The sequence below is a fragment of the Mirounga angustirostris genome, unplaced genomic scaffold (genome assembly GCF_029215605.1).
Source record: "Mirounga angustirostris isolate CCGP_5_RB_7025 unplaced genomic scaffold, mMirAng1.0.hap1 SCAF_1, whole genome shotgun sequence".
Lineage (NCBI taxonomy): Eukaryota > Metazoa > Chordata > Mammalia > Carnivora > Phocidae > Mirounga > Mirounga angustirostris.
The window spans coordinates 85,213,211-85,236,525 of record NW_026991709.1 but is presented as its reverse complement, the minus strand read 5'-3'; the positions used below and the strand labels follow the sequence as shown (position 1 = coordinate 85,236,525).

The 23,315-nt window shown below is 36.3% G+C and overlaps 1 protein-coding gene across 5 annotated transcripts in view; it reads right to left on the bottom strand.

Moving 5' to 3' along the window:
- The window catches only part of PEX5L (peroxisomal biogenesis factor 5 like), a 218,511-nt gene that overhangs the window by 87,637 nt on the left and 107,559 nt on the right, over nt 1-23,315 (bottom strand). For 3 of the 5 annotated variants that reach the window (XM_045903320.1, XM_045903323.1, XM_045903319.2), the window contains one exon: nt 7,519-7,623. The exons of the other annotated variants lie outside the window; for them this stretch is intronic. In XM_045903320.1, the coding sequence (XP_045759276.1) occupies nt 7,519-7,623 (105 nt within the window). The remainder of the gene's footprint in view (nt 1-7,518; nt 7,624-23,315) is intronic. 5 annotated transcript variants of the gene reach the window in all.

Below are 23,315 nucleotides of genomic sequence, written 5' to 3'. Positions count from 1 at the left end.
TTTCTAGAAGGGCCCTTGTTGACAGAGACAACTAAATGGAAAAATAGGAAAAGGCACAGTTAATTGAGAGGCCTTGTCCTTTTAGGCAAGTCTGTCTGTCAAAGGTAATAGGATTTCTTTGGAGTCTCTCTCTTCATGAAACTTCAGACTTATTTTCTGGAGAAAGCACAGGTAGCATTCTCAGATTTTCTCAGCACAGGAAGACATACTAAAGAGAAGGTTGTTCAGAGAGACCCTTGGGAGCCCAGGGCTGAGGCACGGCTTCTCTGCCTCATAAGGCCTGCATCTCTTCCACACCTACTGTCTAGTTTCCCAGCACACGTCACTGCCAGACTGAGGGAGTTGTTAGGTCTGCCCAATTCCCATAACTGAGCTGTTTCTGTGGCTTTCTTACGTAGTTACAAATCAAACGCGAAATAGCAAACTACTTTCTGAGTCCATGTTTTTCACACAGTCTGTTGGGAAATGCTGGGGTTGGCGTGGGGGATGGTGGCAGGTCTCTGGGGTGAAAAAGATGAAGGGTCAGATTTCAGAGATCATGGAAAGCTAATTTTGGGAACTGAAAGTTTTTTGGTTTTGATGGAGATATGGAAGATGAAACAAGAAATATCATGAAACCTTTTCTTACAAGCTCTGAGGTCAGAGACTAGGTCTTACTCATACTTATATCCTTCACAACTTCAAATAGAATGTTTTCATATAAGAGGGGATCAATAAAATCAATAAAGATCACTGTCCCTACCAAATGGGACGGTGACTTTGCAGAAACTGAGGATATAAAAATATCTATCTCAAACATTCCAATTTTGAATTGTGTCTTCAGTTGGATGAGTTTGGGAATCATTATTTTAGCCAGACTAAGTCTCATTTTATTTTTATTTGTATAGATAGGAATAACTTTTCACATGGCCCCCTCCTCATTTTCAAACAAATTTATGATTTTCCTACGGTGACTAGAGAATAAGTAAATCTTTTAGGTCATAAAAGACAATTGCAAACTGAACAAATCCCCCAAAGATTTCCCCTCAGCTTTGCTTCCAAATTGTATGCCATTTATTCTCTCTTTATTCAGTGGTAGGATATGACTTATTGACTTTGTCTTAGAATTACTTCCTTCAGTTTGAAAATGCTTTATGAACTTACCTCATTTCACCCTTTGAGTACAGAGTATATTGATGTTATAAAAATAGTAAAAGGTGAGTCAAAATGTTGCCATTTTTAGTATATGTGCTGCCGAAGCGAGCACAAAATGTTGCCATTTTCAAATAATTAAGTTAGAATGACTGCAATTTGGATCAATCAGATTATCATATCTGAATTAAAATGACCCACTTCATTAGTTTGTAGGGCCTTTGTCTCCTCACTTTGTTTACATTTAAAATTTTCATTTCTTATCCTTCTCTGTTCCTCCTCTCAATATTTAAATCAGTCAAGCCTTTCTAATGGTGACAGATTCTTACTCCTCTTCCAGAACCCCATTCTACTGGCACATCGTCTGGGAACCTTCTTCAGCACTAGGCAATGAGGGCCTTCTTACAGCATCTCCACGTTCCCAGGTGTTATCCAGTCTTAGACTTTAGTGTTACCTGTTTTTCCCCTACTAGACTATCACCTCTTTGAGGGTATAGATCTTATCCAGTTAACTTTTGTATCTCATAGCAGCAGTTTAATAAATACTGACTGATTTATTGTCAAACTGAATGCTAAATTGTACAAAAGAATGATTACATGAGCATCCTCAATTTCATACTGGGTTTGATCAACTCACTGAGAGGCCGGTGGTCCTCAGAAATGTTTACCAATTCCCTGGCAGGCTTTAAACCATAAATCTAAACCCATTTTCCCCCAGCGTCACATCATTTAAAAATTTGGAAAACTAGAGTTACTAAAGGTTCATTTCCAAATGCCAGGCTTCTACCAAACAGTCAAGGATGCAAAGAGTGAAGGCCTAATGAGAAAAATAAGGGTATAGGTCTGCCTTACGCCATCCTTGGAAGAAGGAAATGGACCAAGGTATATGGGAGGCCAGTGACACTTCAAAACAACACTACTACTTCACTCAGGGATTTTAAATCAGAGATCCAAATTTGAAGACTTCAAGGGAAAACCCTTACACGGTCTGTGGGCATGGAAACAAAAGGACACCGCAGGAGTAAAAAGACAGTTGAGCACTTGACATGGAGGGGTTTCCTGGTCACGGAGAATTCAACAGACTATTGAACCTTTACACTTTACTTGTAATCATAGGATGTGAATGAAATATTCAGTCAAATGCCTTCAATTTACTTATGACTGAGACAGTGGCTAATATTAGCCACCACATGACCAAATTGGTTCTTATTTTATTATCAATACCGTGTTTAGTATTGAGCAGAAATGCAGACGATCACATCCAGCTTTAATAAATTATTGTCTATTTTAAAACTTTATCTAAAAATGCATTTGCCTTAGTTCAACTTGAATTTCTCTAATTTCTAATTTCTCTAATTTCTCTAATTTCAGCTGGATCACATCCAGCTTTAATAAATTATTGTCTATTTTAAAACTTTATCTAAAAATGCATTTGCCTTAGTTCAACTTGAATTTCTCTAATTTCAGTGTTAAAAAATTAAATTGTTATGTCATCTAAGCTACAGGGGAATATTTAACCAAGATGAAAGTAGAGTATTTTGCCTTTAAACACTGCCTGTTACTTAAACTCCAGTGTATGTTTATATAGTTTGTTTTGTGACTTCAATCTAAGTTTATTTACCTTTAAACAATGTATTGCTTAGGTGTTTTATTAAAAAATACAGAGCTAAGGGTTTGTGATAACCTCTATCACTAAGAATTAACTCCAAACCAAAATACATTTTACATGATAAAACAAGGTCTGTCAATGGTAATAATCCATTATCCATACTTTTACACTTCAGGTTGATGATCTCAAACTGTTGTTTTAGTTTAAAGTAAAATATTCTGTGTTTACTTTTAAATATTTTAGTACTTAAAAATAATTTTAAAAGTTAAAACACTGAAGCTAGTAAGTTGAAAAACAGTTGACAAGTATCTCATAGCTGAACTGTTGACTTAAAAAATTTGTAATGATTTACCATGTCTCTTACCTCATCTAAATAATAGAACAAAATTGATTTTTTTCTATGTAAAATATAAATATGATTTTAATAGATATATTTTTATGCATTTTGAAAATTCCCTTATCATTTGTGACATTGTTGATTAAAGTATGTGTCATTTTTAGGTAGGTTTTCATCCATAATTTTGTAATTGCACTACTTGTTTATGGCTTCATTAGTCCTATGCAAGTTTAGAAATTTGTGCGATGCCCATCAAAATAGTGACCCTATCAAAACTAATGGTAAGTTTTGTTAACTGACTCAATCCATTGAAAAGACAAGACGACTAACGAAATCATTAGCATGCCCTCCTTTAAGTATTCAGACTTTGAGAGTTTTGTCATAGTAAACTCTGACACCCGAGAGGATTAATTTCTTGTGAGCTGGAAAGAGTACTAATGGTTCTGCTCTGCTCCCCTCCCTCCACCCCAGTTCCTACACATGGGTCCCAGGGAGACGTCTAGTGAAGGATAACCATGTAATCACTTTCAACTCTTTGGCTTGATCTAAATGTCAACCAACTCTATCTATTTTCTTGACAGAAAAGTGAGACTTAAAAAATGCGAATCTCGGGCGCCTGGGTGGCTCAGTTGGTTAAGCGACTGCCTTCGGCTCAGGTCATGATCCCAGGGTCCTGGGATCGAGCCCCACGTCAGGCTCCCTGCTCCGCGGGAAGCCTGCTTCTCCCTCTCCCACTCCCCCTGCTTGTGTTCCCTCTCTCACTGTGTCTCTGTCAAATACATAAATAAAATCTTTAAAAAAAAATGTGAATCTCTTCATGGGGAAATGGATAGATATTACTGTTTACAGCTAGGGTAGTACTAACACTGAGGCAGGCAGGAGAACATAAAGCAATTGTTTCAGGTTGGTAATAGAAATCCAAACAAGGCTATATTTAGTAGCCTTGAGAATGTTTTTCCAATCAAGGACATTATTCTTTTTATGTTTATCAGACACAAAAATAATTTCAGTATCAAGGTATAAGGAGTGGAGACAGAAACACAAAGGCTGAGTTTGCAAAAAAAATAAAAAAATAAAAATTCCCTTGGCAAGAAGACATCTGAAACACACAGTTTTAAGATACTGTGCTCTATAGCAAAAGATGAATGATATATATCTTGCTAAAAAAAAAAAACCCACCTACCAGGGGAGGTGGTTAAAATGGAAACTTTTGATGGTTCCTTATGAGAAAAAAACATTCGCTAACATAATTTTATTCTCATAAAGAAGAATAATTTTTTTAATGATATAATCAATCCTTTGGCACATAGTTGTTCCTTCTATCTTCAAGTTGGATTAACTTATATCATTACAGTCTTTATGCTGTACAATGGAACTACCATGAGAAACTGATAATTTAAAATTTTCTAGTAGCCACTTTCAAAAAATGGAAAAGAAACAGTTGAAAAATAATTTTAAGAATGTATTTTTTTTTTTGCCCAATGTATCCAAAAATGATCATTTCAACATGTAAACATTATTAATGCCATAGTTTATATTCCTTTTCTTGGGGTAAATCTTCAAAATCAGGTGTGTATTTTATACATTGAGCCCATCTCAATTGTGGGGACCCACAAAGCTCTCAATAGCCACGTATGACCAGCAGCTCCTTGTGTTGGACAGCCCAGGCCTACAGAAACTTTTTCCCCCAAAGACTTGAGGGCATACTATTTTTCCTTCAGACCTTTCATCAATGCACTCTTGTTTACATACTCTTGACTTAAAGTGTTAGTCTAGGACAGCATGAACCCGAGCTTCTATGAAGTGCTTGACATATTGTTTGTTAATATAGAATTAATAATTAAATTAAACAAAAAGCAACTTCCAGGGGCCCAGAAATTTCTGAATTCAGGTCACCCGGCCAACTCTTCTGTTTTAGTTCAATTCGTTCAGTGTATTATAAATGACTTCACTGGAGTATGTTTGGTTCAATCTCTCTAAAACTGATTGTAATCATCATATAATCCAAAAAAAATGCTTCGATATAAACTATTCTACACTTACAAGCTGTTGACTGAACAGTTATTAAACGAGTTGGGGACCCAGGGTTTCAAGAACTGGTTTTGTATTTAACCAGTTATAATCGTCCTAAGGACATTATTGAGAGAGCAGCAATTAGCTTCGGACGTATCTGGAATCTATGAATGAGCCACTGGCACCGATGTGCCAGTGATGAAGATGAGTCAATGTATTCGGTCATATGTAGCGCTATGTCACAAGGGGCTTTATAGGAGATGCTGGGACAAACATATTTCAAGACACTGATACATTCACACAGGATAACAGGTAAGAATGTGGTATGGTACACAGATTGGATGCTATGGTTGCTATGAGGAGTACTCACTTTTTTGGATCATTCTGCTGCTTTTTGGCTTGTGCACACCACTGGTGCATAGTAGGGAAGAAGCCACTTGTATACAGTGGAAAAAGTATGTCAACTAATAAAGCGTCATTTGACTGAGAAATCATTGTATCACAGCTGTCACTGAATTAGTTCCGTAAAATTATCAACACAACAGGTGCATTGCATTTTATGAATCAGAACTCTGCTGATTCATAAACTAGCCAGTACACAACAAGAATATGATGCATCAAAGAAAGCATTACATAATCTTCATGCAGTAAAATTGTAACTCGTACCTCAAAAACAGTCAATGCAACGTTAGATGGGGATTAAAGAAGGAACTTGCTACACACAAATGTTCTGAATATGAAAAAATGGTAATAATCACAATTTCTTTTCTAAGTTAAAAAATCAAAAATAATATTTTGCATTATTTTTTAAATTCAAGCTTAGGTTATAATGGCAATTTTGGACCTTTGAAAGGGATTACTGGAAAGCACATACCAATGCATGGTTTAGGGAAAAGAATTTTGGTTACTGGAACCTGTCCTAACTTGTGATATTCTGAATGATATGTTATAACACAACTATGCCAATGGCAAATCTGGGTAGCTCTTATCTACCGATGAACACGGCTGTCATTAACCAAGGACTCCCAGCTAGTTCTCACCTCCCATAGCATTTACCTGAGGAACTGTGAGCTGAATATTTTGGACATGGATTCTACAAAGGGCAGGAGATCAGTGTAAAACTGTATATGTTTTACTATGTAAATTAAGTAAAGAATGGAGACCTTGGTAAATATAAAGCAGATTTCTTTCTAACTACTACTAAGTGTGATTGGGAAGAAGCCTCTCTTCTTTATGGATAAAAAACTCACAATATAAAATTTATCCCAAAGTCCTAGGAATCTTTGATAACTTTTTTATTATTCAATTTTGATTGTTGTATGTTGTTATGATTTTCATTACTTACAACACAGTGTTTAGAATAAAATAAAACCACACATGTTGGCAGCAGCTGGGGATGTGATCTGATGATATTCTAAAAATAAGTTGCCATAATTTAGCTTTTGATATAAATGCCTTTCATGAGGACTGTAAATGGACATGTTTCTAATTCTAGACATGTTCATATAATTGGATCTGAATCACTGCATTTACTATTGCATTACAGAGAAAAAAGAAATGTTTAAGATAACAATCTAATCTAAATTATAAGATAAATGCAAGTAAAAATATTTTTCATTTAAGAATTTAAAACTGATAGTTCCACAGAGTGGTGATGAGTATATTATACATATTTATGTGGATTTTACAGGGTGTTTCAAAAGTCCCTGAGGACATACAGGATTCACAGTCTCAGCATGTCTTTGCATACAAATGCAAACTTTTTTCTATCCTTGTTATAATAAATGCTGAAAATGGCTCTCATGCGCTTATAATAGAGATGATATTTTTGTTGTCAAGGTCACTAAGTATAAGAGGGGTCACAAATGCCATTTTCTGCATGGGGACTCAGGGACTTCTGGCTCATTCCTGTAAATTAGTTATCCACATAAGTATGTATAGACATATATATATATAGTATGCATAGTCACAACATAAATATATTTAACATATAAGAAAATTTAGATATTCTACTGGTAAACTGACATATGTATACAATAGAACTTGTATGTATTCACAGGAATTTGATTTTTTTTTTTTTTGGTTGTTGTTGTTCAAATGTACCATTAACTTGTTATTTCTTTCCCAAAGTTGTTAATAAGATTCCTTTATAAAGAAGCAACATGGTTTACTTGCACATACATTTTTTTAAAACTAAAGTTGAGTAATGAAAATTAATATCCACAAATAACTAAATGATGGAATTTTCCTTTTTTTTTTTTTTTAGCAATTTTGGTTTTCATTTTATATTGTATAATTGTTTCATTGAAACTGTGTTTTTTAAAAATTGGTTCAAGTTAATGTTTTTTTTTTTTTCTAGTTAAAAATCACAATGTCTGATATATTAACATATGTCAGCTTCCTACAGGAACCCTATGGGTCTGCCCACCTGTGATGTCATAGTAAGGAGGGGCTTTTCTTCAGCAGACTCCTCCCTCGGTATCTCCTTCATCACCATGGCAACAGCCTTATCTGCCGCCCTAGAGCCTTTTCCCTATAACAGTGAAATCAACAATGACTTGTGTCAGGAGAAATCTTTAACTTATTATTACAAGATATTCTAATGTTTAAAGAGCAATCCAACATAAATGATGAGGTAGGCTGCTGCAGTGAATCTTGAGGCTTTTGGCTGAGGAGAAAACACACAAAATCTGAAAAGAGATTATTTGTGAACTTTTAGTTAGCTACTTTTTCACCTTTACAGCTGACATATTATATTTAATTTTAACATAGTATTTTATATGTATAATATATTTTAAGGCAATGTACATGACATGAACATAATTTTTTAGTATCGATTTAAAAACACTATGGATTGCCTATTATGCTCATTTACTAACTGTTCCTATAACATCCTTAAGTGTTTTGTATGACACTGAGGAGTCTGAGATCGGGATCAGGATCAGTGTCTGACTCCCACAGAGGGATTTTGCTGGGTGGTCCCTGGAGTCTGTCATTTTTGAGTGGATCGGGCATAAAAAGAGTAAAAGTGTCATAAAACCTCTAAAAATCCTTCAATGGCCTAACATCCCAGAAATTCACCCAGCTTGTGTATTTTGTGGAGATGATATGACCTTGGTGAAAAAATTTTCAACTCTCAATGTTTTTGAGACCAAAAAAATTTTAGTAGAATTTTAGAAATGCCTTTTAATTGGAGAATCCCAAAAATCTAGGTATAAATAAAGGATGATTAATAATTGAAGCACTGATTATATATCCCCACATTTTTTGTATCATACAAGCATAATTTTGGACTGTAAAGGGGTATGCTGGCTGTCTTTTTAGTTTACCAAATTATTAAGTTTTATGTGAGTAGATGTGGCATAATGGAAAAAACAAAACAAAACAAAATATCACCTTCCCAACCCAATTAGAAACATCTTATACTATGTAAAAATTAAATAATCTTTAAACATTTTAAAAACAAAAACTTCCATTTTCTCAGGTCTCTGGGCAAAGCCTCCCTAGAGAAACTAATTTTATACTAAGAGCACATATAAGCATCTGTATTGTAAATCTACTTAAAATACAAATGTAGCATATAGGGATATCATAGGCAAAGATACAAAAATGGACATATGGGGGCTTGTTAACTGAAAGGAAATTAAGAGCTAGGGTCAATATTAACTCCAGAGATTGATAAATCTTGATAGTTTCCATGCAGCAAAAAAGGATGGAATTACATTATGATCTTGGGCTCCCACAGGGATTTAAGTATTTAGAAGGTAGGTTTACTCTAGGAAGCAAAACTGTCTATTTTCTCTGGCATTGACTTTCTAAAATGTAATGAGTGGCAGGTTTTTTTTAATGAAAACAAAGAAACACTTCCTCTATAGTTACTAGATTTTAAAATGTGTGAATCTCTTTACAATGCTGAAAGTTTCTTTGGTTTATTTTGACTCAACAGAACTAGCATTATTGAATGATAATGTGTTATCTCCACGATGGAATATCAACTACTGAGCTTTTATTTAGCACATATAACATAGTAATTTCCATTTGTGTTCTGAAAAGTTTATATGGCCACAATTCTTAGAATAACTGACTTCTGGAAAAATAAAGAAAAACAATGATCTACTGCATAACAAGTTGGGGTGCATAACGATTCCAAGTTTTTTCTTTATGAAGCAATGTGAACTTCCTAAAACAGAGATGCATACAATTCTGAATTCTGGGGAAATATTTATTATGGCACTACTAAACTATTTAACATTTTTTCAAAATATAAAAATTATTTGGATGAAACATTACACACTATAAAGTGATAAAGCTTTAAAAGCTACACTCATTTACAGACTAAATATAGTTTAACAAATATCTTTGCAGCTTATTTTTTGAAAAGAGCAAAATCATTTGTGAAGAATTCTTTCCATGCTCCAAGAAGTTCTAATAATATAGCAATAAACAAAGTGGCATGCTTATATTTAAATTCCTAATATATTTAAAAGAACAAATCTAATATTATAAGGTATAATTTTAAAATAATAATAATAATTCAGAATCTGTTCTCGGGCTAAGAAAAAAAATGTCAATTGATAAGCATCTCAAAAAATTTCAGGTCAATATTTCAATATACCATTTATTTGAAATGCTACCAATCACAAACTATATATAGATATTTTTCACATGTGCAACTATTATAGCTAGAATTAGCAACGGACATGCCATTTCACTAAAACAAAAAACAAAAACAAAACAAAAATTAGTCCTTTCATGCTGAACTCTAGAACAAAGCAGTGGTCAGCTAGAAAGGATGTATAATAAACACATGCGGTGCTTTTTATTTCTTGCAGAAAAACCCACCAAAGCCAGGGTCAGGTCACTTTTTTGAAGACAGTGCCACTTTTTCTTCAAGGTTACACCTACTACCTGAAAAGAGTCATGACACCCATGTTAGTGCCTGCTAGCAAATTTTTTTCTTTATAGCCTTTTGGCTTTTGAGTTATTACCCTGTGAGCCTCGCTGTTTTACAAGTGTGGTACCATCTGAGAACAAAATGGGAAGGTCTGCCACAATGACATCTCCATGGTTCCAGATACAGTGTCTAAAACCACTGCCAAATCAAATGAATACACTCATATACCAAAGCAAGATTTCCCTTAGACCATATTGCCACCTCCACCTGGTATCTTAAAATCAAGCTGTGTTCCTTCTGACTTGTCCCTTTATCTTGTGGGGTAACACTTCTAGAATTCAGAACCTGGCTGATAATTGATTTGGCAATTCATGGAACTCTACAACTTTTGCTTAGCAGCTCTGCAGGGCCCACAGTAATACAACCCCTGCAAGTGTTTTCCTTTTTGAAGTCAGCGGCTTAATACATTGTAACAACTATATGTGCATAATTATCCAGACTTCAAGCTCAATTTTCTAAATATAACAACACCAAAGACTCAGTATTAATCTGTTATCTGAAACAACATGGAGACGGCAACAATGAAATATACGCTCAAGCAGATAACTGGGTTTAGATTCCATCAAGCCTGTATGCTTCTATGTAATTCTTAGCAACAACAGAAAAGAACAGAGAAATATTATAAGTCGATTGTTACATTGGGACACCTGCCAGGAATTTATTTCAGCCATTTTCTTTTCAAGTAATACTTCACAATCACCTTTCCCCACTTCCTTATTGAATTTCTTGTGATGGTTTTGACTGTTTGGAAAACATCACCATATGGAGAAATTTCTGTTTTTCTTGGTGATTTGCTATAGGAAATTCTTCAATACTTCTTGGTTTCTTTTATCATTTTGTTTCCTCGCCAGTGAAATATATAAAATGATAGCTGTTCTAACAAATAATAATTCTTGAAAATAATCTTTTTATTAACTTCCATTATAAGAGCAGGCATAAATGAATGAAACACAGGTAGTATAGTGAGTGATACTAACATTTATTAAGAAAACCCAGTTTTGGCTCACTTCTCTCTGTTAATATAGTATATAAACAACAGAGTACAAAGTACTGAAATCACAGGATCTTCTCAGGCTGTGAAGCTACCAGATGTCTTTGGATGAGGAGGTATTGGCTGCAGGCTGGTCTCATAGGGAGGGGAAATAAATTCTTTGGAGAAGCTGCTATGTGCTAGGCACTCTGGCTAGCTATTTTACCTATTTTTATTTATACGATCGCATGAAAGCTCTGTGGGGTACAAAATATCTTTGCTAGGTAGATAGTGAGGCTCAGAGATGGTGTGATTTAGCCACGGCCTCAAAGCTAGCATGTGGCTGAGCTGCTCCCCAGCCTGTGTGCTTCCTTCTCTCCCACGCCCCCCTCACTGATGGCCATAAATGCAGGTTGTTTATATCACTTAAGTTTTTATTTTATTTTATTTATTATTATTATTTTTTTGTATCACTTAAGTTTTGAGAAGCAGCCACTTCTCAGTATAATCACAGAGTCTGGATCTAAGTAAACTTTTTGAACAATGTTTTCTTCAGTGTGTAATGGTCAGTAAGATTCAGTCATCCATAACTTCACTCATGAGCATACTGGGAACAAATGTTTTTGTTCCTTTTATCCTTGTGGAAAACTAACCTACAGATCTCATGTATATACACTTCTTTTTATTCTGTAGATCTTATTAGGTTTATAAGCTGTAGCATCACTCTAATTCTTATTAAATGTTAACTCAATGTTATTAAATGACATCTTTACTAGGATTTTCCCGAGATTAATTTTGGGTGCATGAAATACTTAAAGTATGCAATTCCAATAAGCAATTTTCTAGTTACAGATTCTATTACTGCTACTATGGAGATTGTAATTTAAAAATTATGTTTATTATTCTTAATCTATCAACAATAATCCAGAGTGTCTTCCTTAGAGATACTCAAAAGAAGAAATGGAAAAATAGTAAATTAGGGTAAAAGTAAAAGACTACAATACTAACATTACTGCTAACCCCAAATTATCTAATATATGAATTTTAAAAAGACTTCCTTTTGTTCTAATTATAAAAATTGATACGTGCTGTTGCCAAAAATTGAGAGAAAGCAGGCATAAAAAAATAAAAATAACAATCCTGACATTTTCATGCATTTCCCCAAAGTTTCATATTTACATATTGGAGATAAAACAGTGTTTTAGGATGAATGTTTTAAGAATAGGCAAACTACCGGGCGCCTGGGTGGCTCAGTTGGTTAAGCGTCTGCCTTCGGCTCAGGTCATGATCCTGGAGTCCCTGGATCGAGTCCCGCATCGGGCTCCCTGCTCGGCAGGGAGCCTGCTTCTCCCTCGGACCCTCCCCCCTCTCATGTGCTCTCTCTCATTCTCTCTCTCTCAAATAAATAACTAAAATCTTAAAAAAAAAAAAGAATAAGCAAACTACCATTAACTTTACAAGTACGAATATATTACATGTATTTCCTCATATATACATATATGCAAGCAAATCCCTGCCATTGACATTATTTTAGCAACACTGTTTGAAATGAAATGATATTCAGTTTTGCATCTAGTTGAAAAATTGTATATCTCATAAATTCTGGACTCTGGACTTAAATGCACCTGCAGGAAACTGGCCACAAAAAAAGGATAATTTCTGACAGCTGTCTCGTCTCTCATGTGCAGAGCCAGGATAACCTTCTTTCACTTGGAAAGGTAAATGTCATGGTAAGTGTCATGCTGTCTTCAAACTCCCAATATGGGAAAATGTCTGAGCAATGCTTCCTAGTATCCTCTGAACGCCAGCGATCCCTGCCTACATATTGTGTCCTTTCCCATTTTCTGTGTTCCTATAGCTTTCTTCCAACATAGAGGAGGGCTCAGACCATGCTGATTCTATCAGAGTTGCAATCAACTCATCCCCATTCCCCTCCTCCAACAGAATATTCTCTAAATGATAAACCTGGTACAAATAGAACTAAATCTGGGCATACTGGTCCCATCCTTGTTTCTAATCATACAGAAGGAAGCACAGATTTAGATGTAAACAATTAGGAAGCATGGGCAGAATTCTCTTAACGAGACATTCATATGTGGAATTCACAAATCATAATGAATTCACTATTGGTCTGGGGATCTGTTTGTAGCTAGAAATAACGTGATTTCTGATTCCTTAATAAGGAGAGTCAAGTTGCAGTGAGGAAATTGCCTCTCTGTTTAAAATAATGACACAGGGCATTTAAAAAGAGGGCTTCTAATTGAACCTCCATTTAGTTCTTCCTTACCATCTTGTTTTTCTTCCACAGCATTGTTTTTCCAGATGACAGGTGCACACTTCTCCAGTCACCTATCCTAGGAACTCCAGGAAGTCTTTCATTCTACCATATCACTGTTGTGCCCCTGGTGTCTGTCATGTCAGTGTTTAATTGGCACTTTCTGTTGTACCCTTCCAGACTGCATGTGGTGGGAAGGAAGGAGACTAGGTGGGAGAAAGCCATGGATAACAATCTCTATGGTCTATTTTTTTTTTTTTAAACGATCTCCACGGTCTTTAACTCTACACCTCTACCCACAAAAGTGACCAAGATTCCAAGCTCACCATATCCACATTTACTATCTTTGGCCTGAGTGATTGGTGCAGGGTATATGATGACTTTCCCAGGCCCTAACACTTTTGCCTTCACGGTCCCTTTTCTCCATAAAAGTTAAAAATCTCACGACTGCATTGGTATAAAGACAAATATAATCCAGGCTGGATTTGTTATTATACATTTGTTATTCTAACAATCATTTTTGGGGTTCTGTTTTTAAGAGAGATTGAAGTTAAAACATTTTTTATGGGCCCTTAAAAGTAGCTTGGGCCCCATGTACCGTGGCCACGGGGACTACTGCCTAAATTGATCCTGGGTTGTCTCTTCTCAACATTCAGTGTGGTGTCCCCAGGGCTGCGGTCCTGTCCCTGCAGTGCTCTCTGCCGTCCCTGGCTCCAGCCCCCGCCTCCGTCGGGGCCGTGCCTGCCCTACCAGGCCCTTTTGCTACTGCTGTTGCCCTCTCTACTCTCGTTAGGATTCAGGGAGTCTCCCCTCACGCTCCTTACCAATCTTCCTGGGCGCCCGATCAGTAGCTTTTACCTCAGTAGTTCTTAAAACACACTCAGAAAACCTGGGACATTTAGGCCTGAGGCAGAAGACACTGGCATGCCCAACTGATGTGACTCTGAAAATGTAATCTCTCCACCAGACAACAAGGAGAAGCACTTCATTCTCTCCTGCCTCAGGCTGTGTTCCTGACCATCCAGGAGTACTCCTGAGGAGGTTGAGTCAACCCGTGTCTCTACTTTTATCTAAAAAACAAAAAACAAAAGACCAGCCCTCAATGCCCAGAGTCACCAACTGGTTCCAAAGTATTCCTCGCCATTTTTTCCAATTTCTGTTCCTCAAGCGCGGAGCAGAATTGCCTATTACTCCAAATTCCTGAGTTGTGCATGAAGATTAAGCTCCTCCCGGGGACCTGGTTATAATCCTTATTTTACAAAATGGTTTTTGATTGTGTCTCATCAATGAAACTGCCTTGAGTGGGCAGAGGTCATGCTTACTTCTTTTGAGCCATTTTGCATGATTAGGTATAGCAATAGACACTCAAGTTTACTTGATAAATACAAGTACTGGAGGCCTTTTTCAAATTATTTAAGATACTGTAATCACATAATATGGCCAACTTTGACAGGAAGTGAATTCTGAATTAAATGCAATGCTTTAAAGATTTAAATAAATAAAAGTTTCAAGCATCTAATAAAAATTCATTAATATTAATAAAGTGTTGCCAAGTAAAGATGCCTAGAATTTGCTTTGAAGGACAGATAAGACTTATTTTTAATTAAAGAGATCCATTTGTCCACAATTTGTCATTTGTTTGTTCTGTTGAGAAGGTTAAACATTCTCCCATCTCACTATCACTGTGTCCCTGAGGCTTATGTACTCCGTGAGCTTCGCAAGCTTTCTTGACAAATGGTCAAGGTAACAGCACTCAGTTCTCATTCATCTATAACTAGGTATGAATTAGTGAAGTTTACTACAGGTTTATTCTGATTGATGTGGTTCTAAATTACTTAGAACCGAGTTTATCTCTATATTGAGCTTCTCTATTATGCACCTACACGCAACTTTTTGCTTCTGACAGTAGTCTGGCTTAAAAAAAATTGTTTTCTTTTGACCTTGCTTAGCCTTATACTGAGGAAGGCATAAATAATACAAATTTGATAATTATGAAATAAATGTAGAATGAGGTGTTGTTTCTTTATTTTATGATAAATCCCAGGTTTGTTATTTAAAGTTATATTTTTATAAATATATTTGTATCTGAGAGGCTTTTAATGATTGTGTGAAATATGTAAATGAAAATGTAATCTTAAAGGTTACCCTTGTTATTTTCAGTTCCTTATTAAATATCTCAGACAATTTGCAAAACACAAGGTAGTTTTCTGGGGTTATTTTTAAGAGAAAGGAAAACAACTAGAAGCAAAAAGTCCTAAAGATTACTTTGTTATTATTTTCTTTTAAAAAAATGTCTCCCCAAATACAAGTACTCCAGACTGCTTGAATCTTACCTGCACAAATGGATGAATGTTCCAAACTCAAAAGAAAGTGAAGTGTTATGATCATTCATCACCAGTATGGGTAGTTGCTTAGACTAGTCTGAATCAGTGGTACTTTAGGGGCAGGGAAGTTGAGACCTGCCTCTTTCTGGGAGGAATTAGAAGTCTTGAGGTCTGGTTTCTAAGTGTATGCAAGTAGGCAATTTGGTGTAGTATATAAGATCTTGGAATGTTGAAGGTAGGTAGTAAGGAAACTTTGGAGGAACCATGCACAAAAATTTGTTTTCTTTATCATTCCTGTCTTTCCCAGGTTTTCTAAGACTGGAAAAATTTCCAAAATAAATACAATAAATAAGAATCCCTATAGGTAAATATGTGGTTAAGACCACGAAACAATTTCTGTGAAACTTACTTATCGGGGATTAGATGCATCCCCCAACTTCTTGCCAACTTCTTAAAATAAATGGAAAGACCACATAATAAGTATATTGTTACCTAATTATTGAATTTGAGATAGCAAATTTACCCAGATGTCCCAAGGTAGAATTATACTGCATCTGTTTTCATTCTAGGGGAGGACTGTTAGCTAGTGAGCTGGAATTCATCCCCTTTATTAATGTTTCAGGTAAACTCTATTACTAATTTATGAACAAGAGTTATGGCCTTGGAGTCCAAGTATTCAGTGGGCTTCTTTGTGGCTTTCCTCATTTTCTGGCAGGTGCAGAATTTTTTACCAGCTTGTTCTCTAGTCACCAAATGCCCAGTTTTGTTGATGTAACATAAGAAAAGTAAATTATAGAAACTAGGCCAATTCTAGCCAAAAAACTCTCAGCTAAGGTACTCCATCTGCCTGACTTGCCTGAAACAGCTCTAAGAGAGAAGCTGAGGCTTTGGGAATTCCTATTCTGTAATTCTGGATCCAACTCTGGCATCTCTGCTTGTGTAGACGGTCCTCTGCGAGTCTTCGGCAGTGGGTGGATTGGCTCCTCCCTCATGCCTCCCCCTTCCTTGAAGGGGAATGAAGAGTTTCTCTCATGGGTTAGGGACAAGGGTTAGGGAAAGTCTGGAGAGATCTTGGGGCTGTGAACTCCAGTGAGTGTGTGGCCAGGTGTGGTGGAGGCGACTACCCGCTAATGGACCCAATGCAGCCTCCACGATCAGTGGAGGAGAAAGACGGATGGCCAGGAGGCGTGTGGGCACCAATACCTGGACTGGAGTCAGAAGACAGGAGTTTTAACCCCAGCTCTCTCTTTTGTAAATTATTCTAAGTTATCTTACTATCTACTTCATAAATTTGTGAGAGTTGAATAAGAGTATCTGTAAAAACACTTGCACGATGCCCGTCACATGGTTGGTATTCAATAAATATTAATATTAACTATGAACTGTTCTTGCTGAACTCATGGGCTCCATGGCCTAATTGTCCTTATGAGGTAGTTGGCAAAAGATGCAATATTATGGTTTGTGAGATTCATCCATGGACTAAGTAGTTATGACATGCTCACCATGGTGCAGTATTCCATCATCTGAATATACCACAATTTACCTATTCTACTACTAATGGACATTTGGGTTGTTTCTAGTTTTGGGCTAATACAGAAAACACGGTAATGAATTTGAGTTTAGAAGCCACAGAGAACATAAGAGGGGCAAAGGGCTGGAAAATAGATGTGTAAAGTAAACAGACTTCAGTAATAGCAACAGGGGCAGAGAATAGTCACAGAATGGATAAAAGGTCTTACCCATGAGCCAGTTAAGTCTGAATCTCTGCAGTGAACAAGCAATGACCAGGGTTGGGGTGACTTAAACCAAAAGGGGCTAATAATAAGGCACAGAAATCAAGGATCAGAAAGCAAGACGGGGACGCTGAGTCTAGCAACTAGTGGATAGTGAGAAACCAGTTTCTAATCAGTTGGGATTAATAACTGTTATGGGCTGAGTTGTGCCCCCCCCTTCATATGTTGAAGGCCTATTTCCCAATACCTCAGAATGTGACTCTATATAGAGATATGGTTTTTATTAAAGAAGTAATTAAGTTAAAATGAGGTATTGGGGGACTCTAGTCCAATACGAATGGTATTCTTTTAAGAAGAGGAAATTAGGGTGCAGAAGGAAGACCATGTGAACACACAAAGGGAACACAGCCATCTAGAAACCAAGGAGAGGGGCTTCAGATGAAGCCAACCCTGTCAACCCTGTGATCTCAGACTTCTAGCGCCCAGACTGTGAGAAAATAAATTTCTGTTGTTTAAGCCACATAGCCTGTGGTACTTGTTATGGAAGCCCCAGTAAACTAATAAGTAACTAAACAAGTACTTATGAAAGATCACACAAAGGGGTCTCACTCCGGTACCTCAGTAAATTGTAGAAATATCCAAAGACAATTCAGTACGTGACAGGGTTATTACAAAGCCGTCTCAGCTAATTCCTTTTGTTACTTCTAATCTGATCAAAAGGACTTCTTAGATACTGAAAACTAGAAATTCTGAACCCAGGTGGCCACAGTTAGCCACTATGGTAGTGTCCTGTCAAGGGACTATGACCTGCTTGTCAGGGAAATTTGCCTAAAAGAAATGCCAATGAATATTGTGCCTGGAGTGGTCAGCCCTTGCCAGCAGGAGCCGTGCCTTTTCAAACTGAATTGAGGTTTTAGCCACACGGCCTCCAATTATAGTTTGGAGCTTCTTGAAAAGAATTTTCTGGTGAAAAAACATTTTTTTTAAGAATTTCAAAATCTGAGACGAACCATGAGAGACGATGGACTCTGAAAAACAAACTGAGGGTTCTAGAGGGGAGGGGGGTGGGAGGATGGGTTAGCCTGGTGGTGGGTATTGAGGAGGGCACGTTCTGCATGGAGCACTGGGTGTTGTGCACAAACAATGAATCATGGAACACTTCATCTAAAACTAATGATGTAATGTATGGGGATTAACATAACAATAAATAAAAAAAATAGAAATCTAAAAAAAAGAAAAGAATTTCAAAATCTGAATGCTTCAAGGAAGTTGTTTATTCCCAACTGAAAACTTATTAAATTATATATATCTTAGAGACTTCGATTAGTTCATATGTATATCAATTAAAATAATTGATATATATATATAAATATAGAACAATCGAAAAAATAGAACAATTGGAAAGTAATCATGTATCACAGGTAGTTTTTTGTTTTTCAAAGGCTCTTGCTAACATCTCTGCAGTTTATTTTGGGGGCCGAGGTTACAGCTTGTCTCTGGCTGTCAGAGATAGTGGGGCCTGTTTTGTATGAAGACATCAGCTTGGGATGATATCCACAAGGGGCTTTAAAGGAATCAGGATTCCTGGAGTGCTTGTATGTTTTAAATAAAGCCACTTTTCCTCTTTATAATCACCATAAATCTGGAACTCACATTTCCATTATTATGCAGGTGATGTACCAGTTCATTTTACTCTTCCGTCAAGCTTTCTGGCTAAAACACAGTCCTAATTCCAAATATGGGACACGGTTATAAATATCAATAGATGCATGAAATTTGCTCTTGAAGCTACCATTTAAGGGCCTATTAAAAAAGGAAAAAACACCTCTCGATTCTCTCACCCACCGTGTATTGACACCCATGAACACGAGAGGCTGGACTAAGAGGACAGCCAGGTGGGCCATTCAGCTAGTCGGTATTCTAGTGGGTTTGAAGCCTGTGTCTGTGTTGTGTCTAGACTCATGTCCCACTCTCTATAGTACATATTTCCTTTTTTGGAAGTTCTCCTTCGACTGACAAGCCAGAAAGGGAAGGAAATGGTTCTAGTTTCTACCTTTTCTCTGGTATTATTCCATTTGCCTATCTATCAACTCCAAGTTGCCAAGGGACACCCTAACCCTCTGGTGTGGGGCAACATGGCTTTATAGACATGTGGTTACTGGTGCTCGTAGTAACTAGGGGTCTGTGTTGACAGAGCATGGGACATGAAGTTGTAAACCCAGGGTTTGAGACCCACAAACAACATTTCACATTTTTCTGTGACCTATGGCACAGAATTTTGTTTTCTCAAGGTTAAGAGTGAGAATGGTACTAATAACTGCTTCACTGACTTTGCAGTGTTTTTGTGATGATCAAATAGGGAATACGTATAAGTAAGCATTCAATAGGCTCTAACAATTCTATAAATCAGTCAAATCCCATTAGCGAAGTAAATTATTTTCCATATGCATCTGGGTGTCTATAGTACCTGAAAGAACTATTTATTACCTTGAGAGTAATTTGATAATGCCACACCGTAATGAAATGAAAAAGTTAATGAACTTCCCCTAACAACAGAAATCCAAGGCAAGTCTATATCTGGCTCATTCGAGCAGCAATCGCAAAACTCCAAGGTACCGTTAGATTGCTAATGAATTCACAGAATGTTTTACGTGCTCTAGGGTTGACAAATATAGAGCTGTATCAGGAAATGTATTCAACTAAAGTTATATAATCACAATAACAAAGATGACTGTCAACTTTCAAAGTCTAAAAGAGGATTCAACATGGAGGACCTTGAAATTATTGAAACATTTCCAGCAGTTCCGAAAGTATGTATTTCTACTAACTAGTACATTGGTTTGTCTGATGAGTTATAAATACGCATCACATTCATATCTTGTTTCTAATTCTGAAGAACTAAAACAGTTTGGTGGACCATTTAGTTCATGGAGGTGTTGGGTCATATTTATACTCTGCTTCAGGCATATTGTGTGTCTCCTCTACTGGAAATATGTTCATAATCTGTGTCCCAAGTCACTATAAATAGGCAGAAGAATAATTTGATAATGCTAATTTTAAGTTGCCTATGAAGTTTTTCCAAATCTCCTAAAAATAGATTCTCTGCTATCCTCTACATTTTCTTCCTCTGAACTCTCAGATATATATCAAAATAGATTAAATTAACATTTAAAAGAGATTTGGCCTAAACTCATTTCATCCTGCTAAATAATGCATTATGGTCTTTCAGGTTCAAAGATAAAAGCAACTACATGATACAGATATTTCATTAGACAGACTGAAATTAATACTAACTGTAGGTTGATGTTATATGTACAGAAAAAAGTTAATTTCTTTAACTTGAAGATCCTAGTTGTTCCCATTTCAACATATGCCAAATTTTATTAAGCTTTTAAAAGGTTCCCAGAAAGTATAAGAGGTCTTAGATTCTCTACTTAAGCTATTCCTATAAACACTGAAGAAAGCTCCAAACTGAATTGACGAAAGCTCCAAATGGTTTAAACACCTATCAAAATCAATTTGTCTAAAAATTTATAATTACCCCCCCCACGTTAAGAATACCACTTTATTTCCTTCTGGCCAATTAATCTGTTCAAGTACAGTAAAACAAAAACCTAATTAACTAGCTTTCTCAATTAATTTTCCAGAAAATTTCATGTCTAAAATAAAAATTAACTTATAAGCAAATGCTCATTTGAAGGATTCTGAAGATTCCAAGTTATGTCCACAGTCACTCTCTATTCATCCCATCTATGATGCCTGGGGACTACTCAGTCAAGAAAGATGCACCAAATAATAGCACTGAGGCCCCTAATATCCCCATTGTTCAAAGAAAGAATTAGGTATAGTATATTGTACTCAGTGATCTAGAAAGAAGCAGTAATACAGTTTGGAAACATTGCCACTTTAAAAAAAGGTTTTTTCCCCCCTTTAGTCAATCTTGATGTGATGAAAAATTTCAATTAATTGAAGGACACTCAAATGGCCCTGAATGTTCTGGTTAATTGAAAATTTGTGGTATTTCACTAGACTAAAAACACAAAGACTTCTTTTTAATTTCTGGTACTTATACATTGCTTTTCCTCAAATGTTACCATCAAGAAGATCACTTATTTTAAAGGCCTACTTCCTGTTTTTCCCCTTAGTTCATCACAGATCTCAGTTGCTTTTAGGTATAACATATATACATTCTATCATCCTTAAATGTCTGTATTGTATATCTATCCACATTTATATCTATATCCATATCCGTATCATGGTCAATTTAATTCAACAGTATAAAAAAGTGAGATTCATTTTCTAGTGTTATTTCCACCTACAATAAATGTTTGTAAAGACCTCATTGACAATGTGCTTTAAGGGATTTTAAATTTCAGTGAAAATACAATGTACTCTGTTTACAACTTTCTGTGTTAAAGACATCAAGATTTAGAAATTCCAGAAATATTTTTTTCTGCCTGACCTTTCCAACAACTTAAAAAACAATTATTTCAGTAGGCTTAGAGTTACTCTGACCTTTTCTTTGGAAAGTGAAAATGAAGTTATTTGCATTTTCCCCCTCATTAAAAAAATGCTCATCGTCTTAGAGAAGACTTAATTGGAAATAGAAATGTATTTCTTGTCTTTGGATATTTTAATATCATAGTGATTTCAGTTATGACAATGACAACAAACTATGTCACAGTAAAAGACAGTGACTGACAGTTTTTGTAAGAATTTAACTTGGACTCATCCATTATGGAACTTATTGTCCATTTAGGTCTCTCTTAATTAGTACTGTAGAATTTTACTCATCTGTTTTCAGTTTTAAATTCTGCGAAGGTTTATAGTTTTATTTCAAAATCATATGGTACCATATTAATATTTTTATCTCTTTCCTCTTCTCTGAATGAACAATGAAATTATGTACTTCAGGACTCTGGGATCTTTTATAAATAAGGTTTCTCTCCATATGATACTGCACAGGCAAGAGCAAGGGTTTACAAAAAATATACAGACTGGATCTTTCCTTTTATTAACCTGAGTTTCAGAAAGTTGATGTCTCATTAAGTGCAAACATGGCTTTTAGAATGTCCATCTTCCTCAGGGCATCAAACCTCCACAGAAGACAGTCCAAACAGTAAGAGTTGCCTGGCATCATGGAATGTTCTTGAGGGAAGGGGCTCTTTGTGCCTGTAACTCTGCTTAGTTCAGCGGGATCCTCTTCCATCACTTCTTCTCCTGTAGTTCCTCACTCGCTAGCTCTTCTGTACCACTCACCATGCTAGTTAAGGCTGTATGGATGCAAGTTTCTGGTCTCTGCAGAACCTGTTTGCTTCATTTGGAATTCCCGTCTCCTCATCTCTACCTGTTGAAGTCCATGTATTCTTCCAGATACAGCTCAATCACCGTTCTTCTTTGTTGAAGTCTAGACTGTGATGTCCTTGAAGTTAGACACTGAGTCTCACATTCTGTTTTGTGTTGCCACAAGCACAGTGTCTTGTGAGTCCAGGGGTGTTAAGTGAAAAGCTTGTTGAATGAATGAATGAAAGCATGAATAGATGAATAGATGATATATAGTCCTGCCTACCTAAGACTTCTTGAGGTTTCTTCCAAACCTCTCCTTCCCAAACCATTCCATCAATATCCCAGGCAGATTAGGAGTGGCTCCTGGCTAAGAATTCAATGGAGTTCTTAGCAGTGATCATTTAAAACGTTTTGATCTTATTTTAGTTGCCAAGGGAAAGGCTATTATGAGTTTATGGCTCATGCATGAACTTTTCATATTTTCTGCAAAGCCATTTGTGGGGGTGGTAGAAATCACATATACTTTGGATTAAAATTTAGTAACAGTTTGGAAGAGGGAGAGAAGAGAGAAAGAAGATTGGCTTAAAAAAAAACTGCATAATTAGGGGTGCCTGGCTGGCTCAGTTGGAAGAGCATGTGACCCTTGATCTTGGGGTTGTGAGTTCAAGCCCCATGTTGGGTGT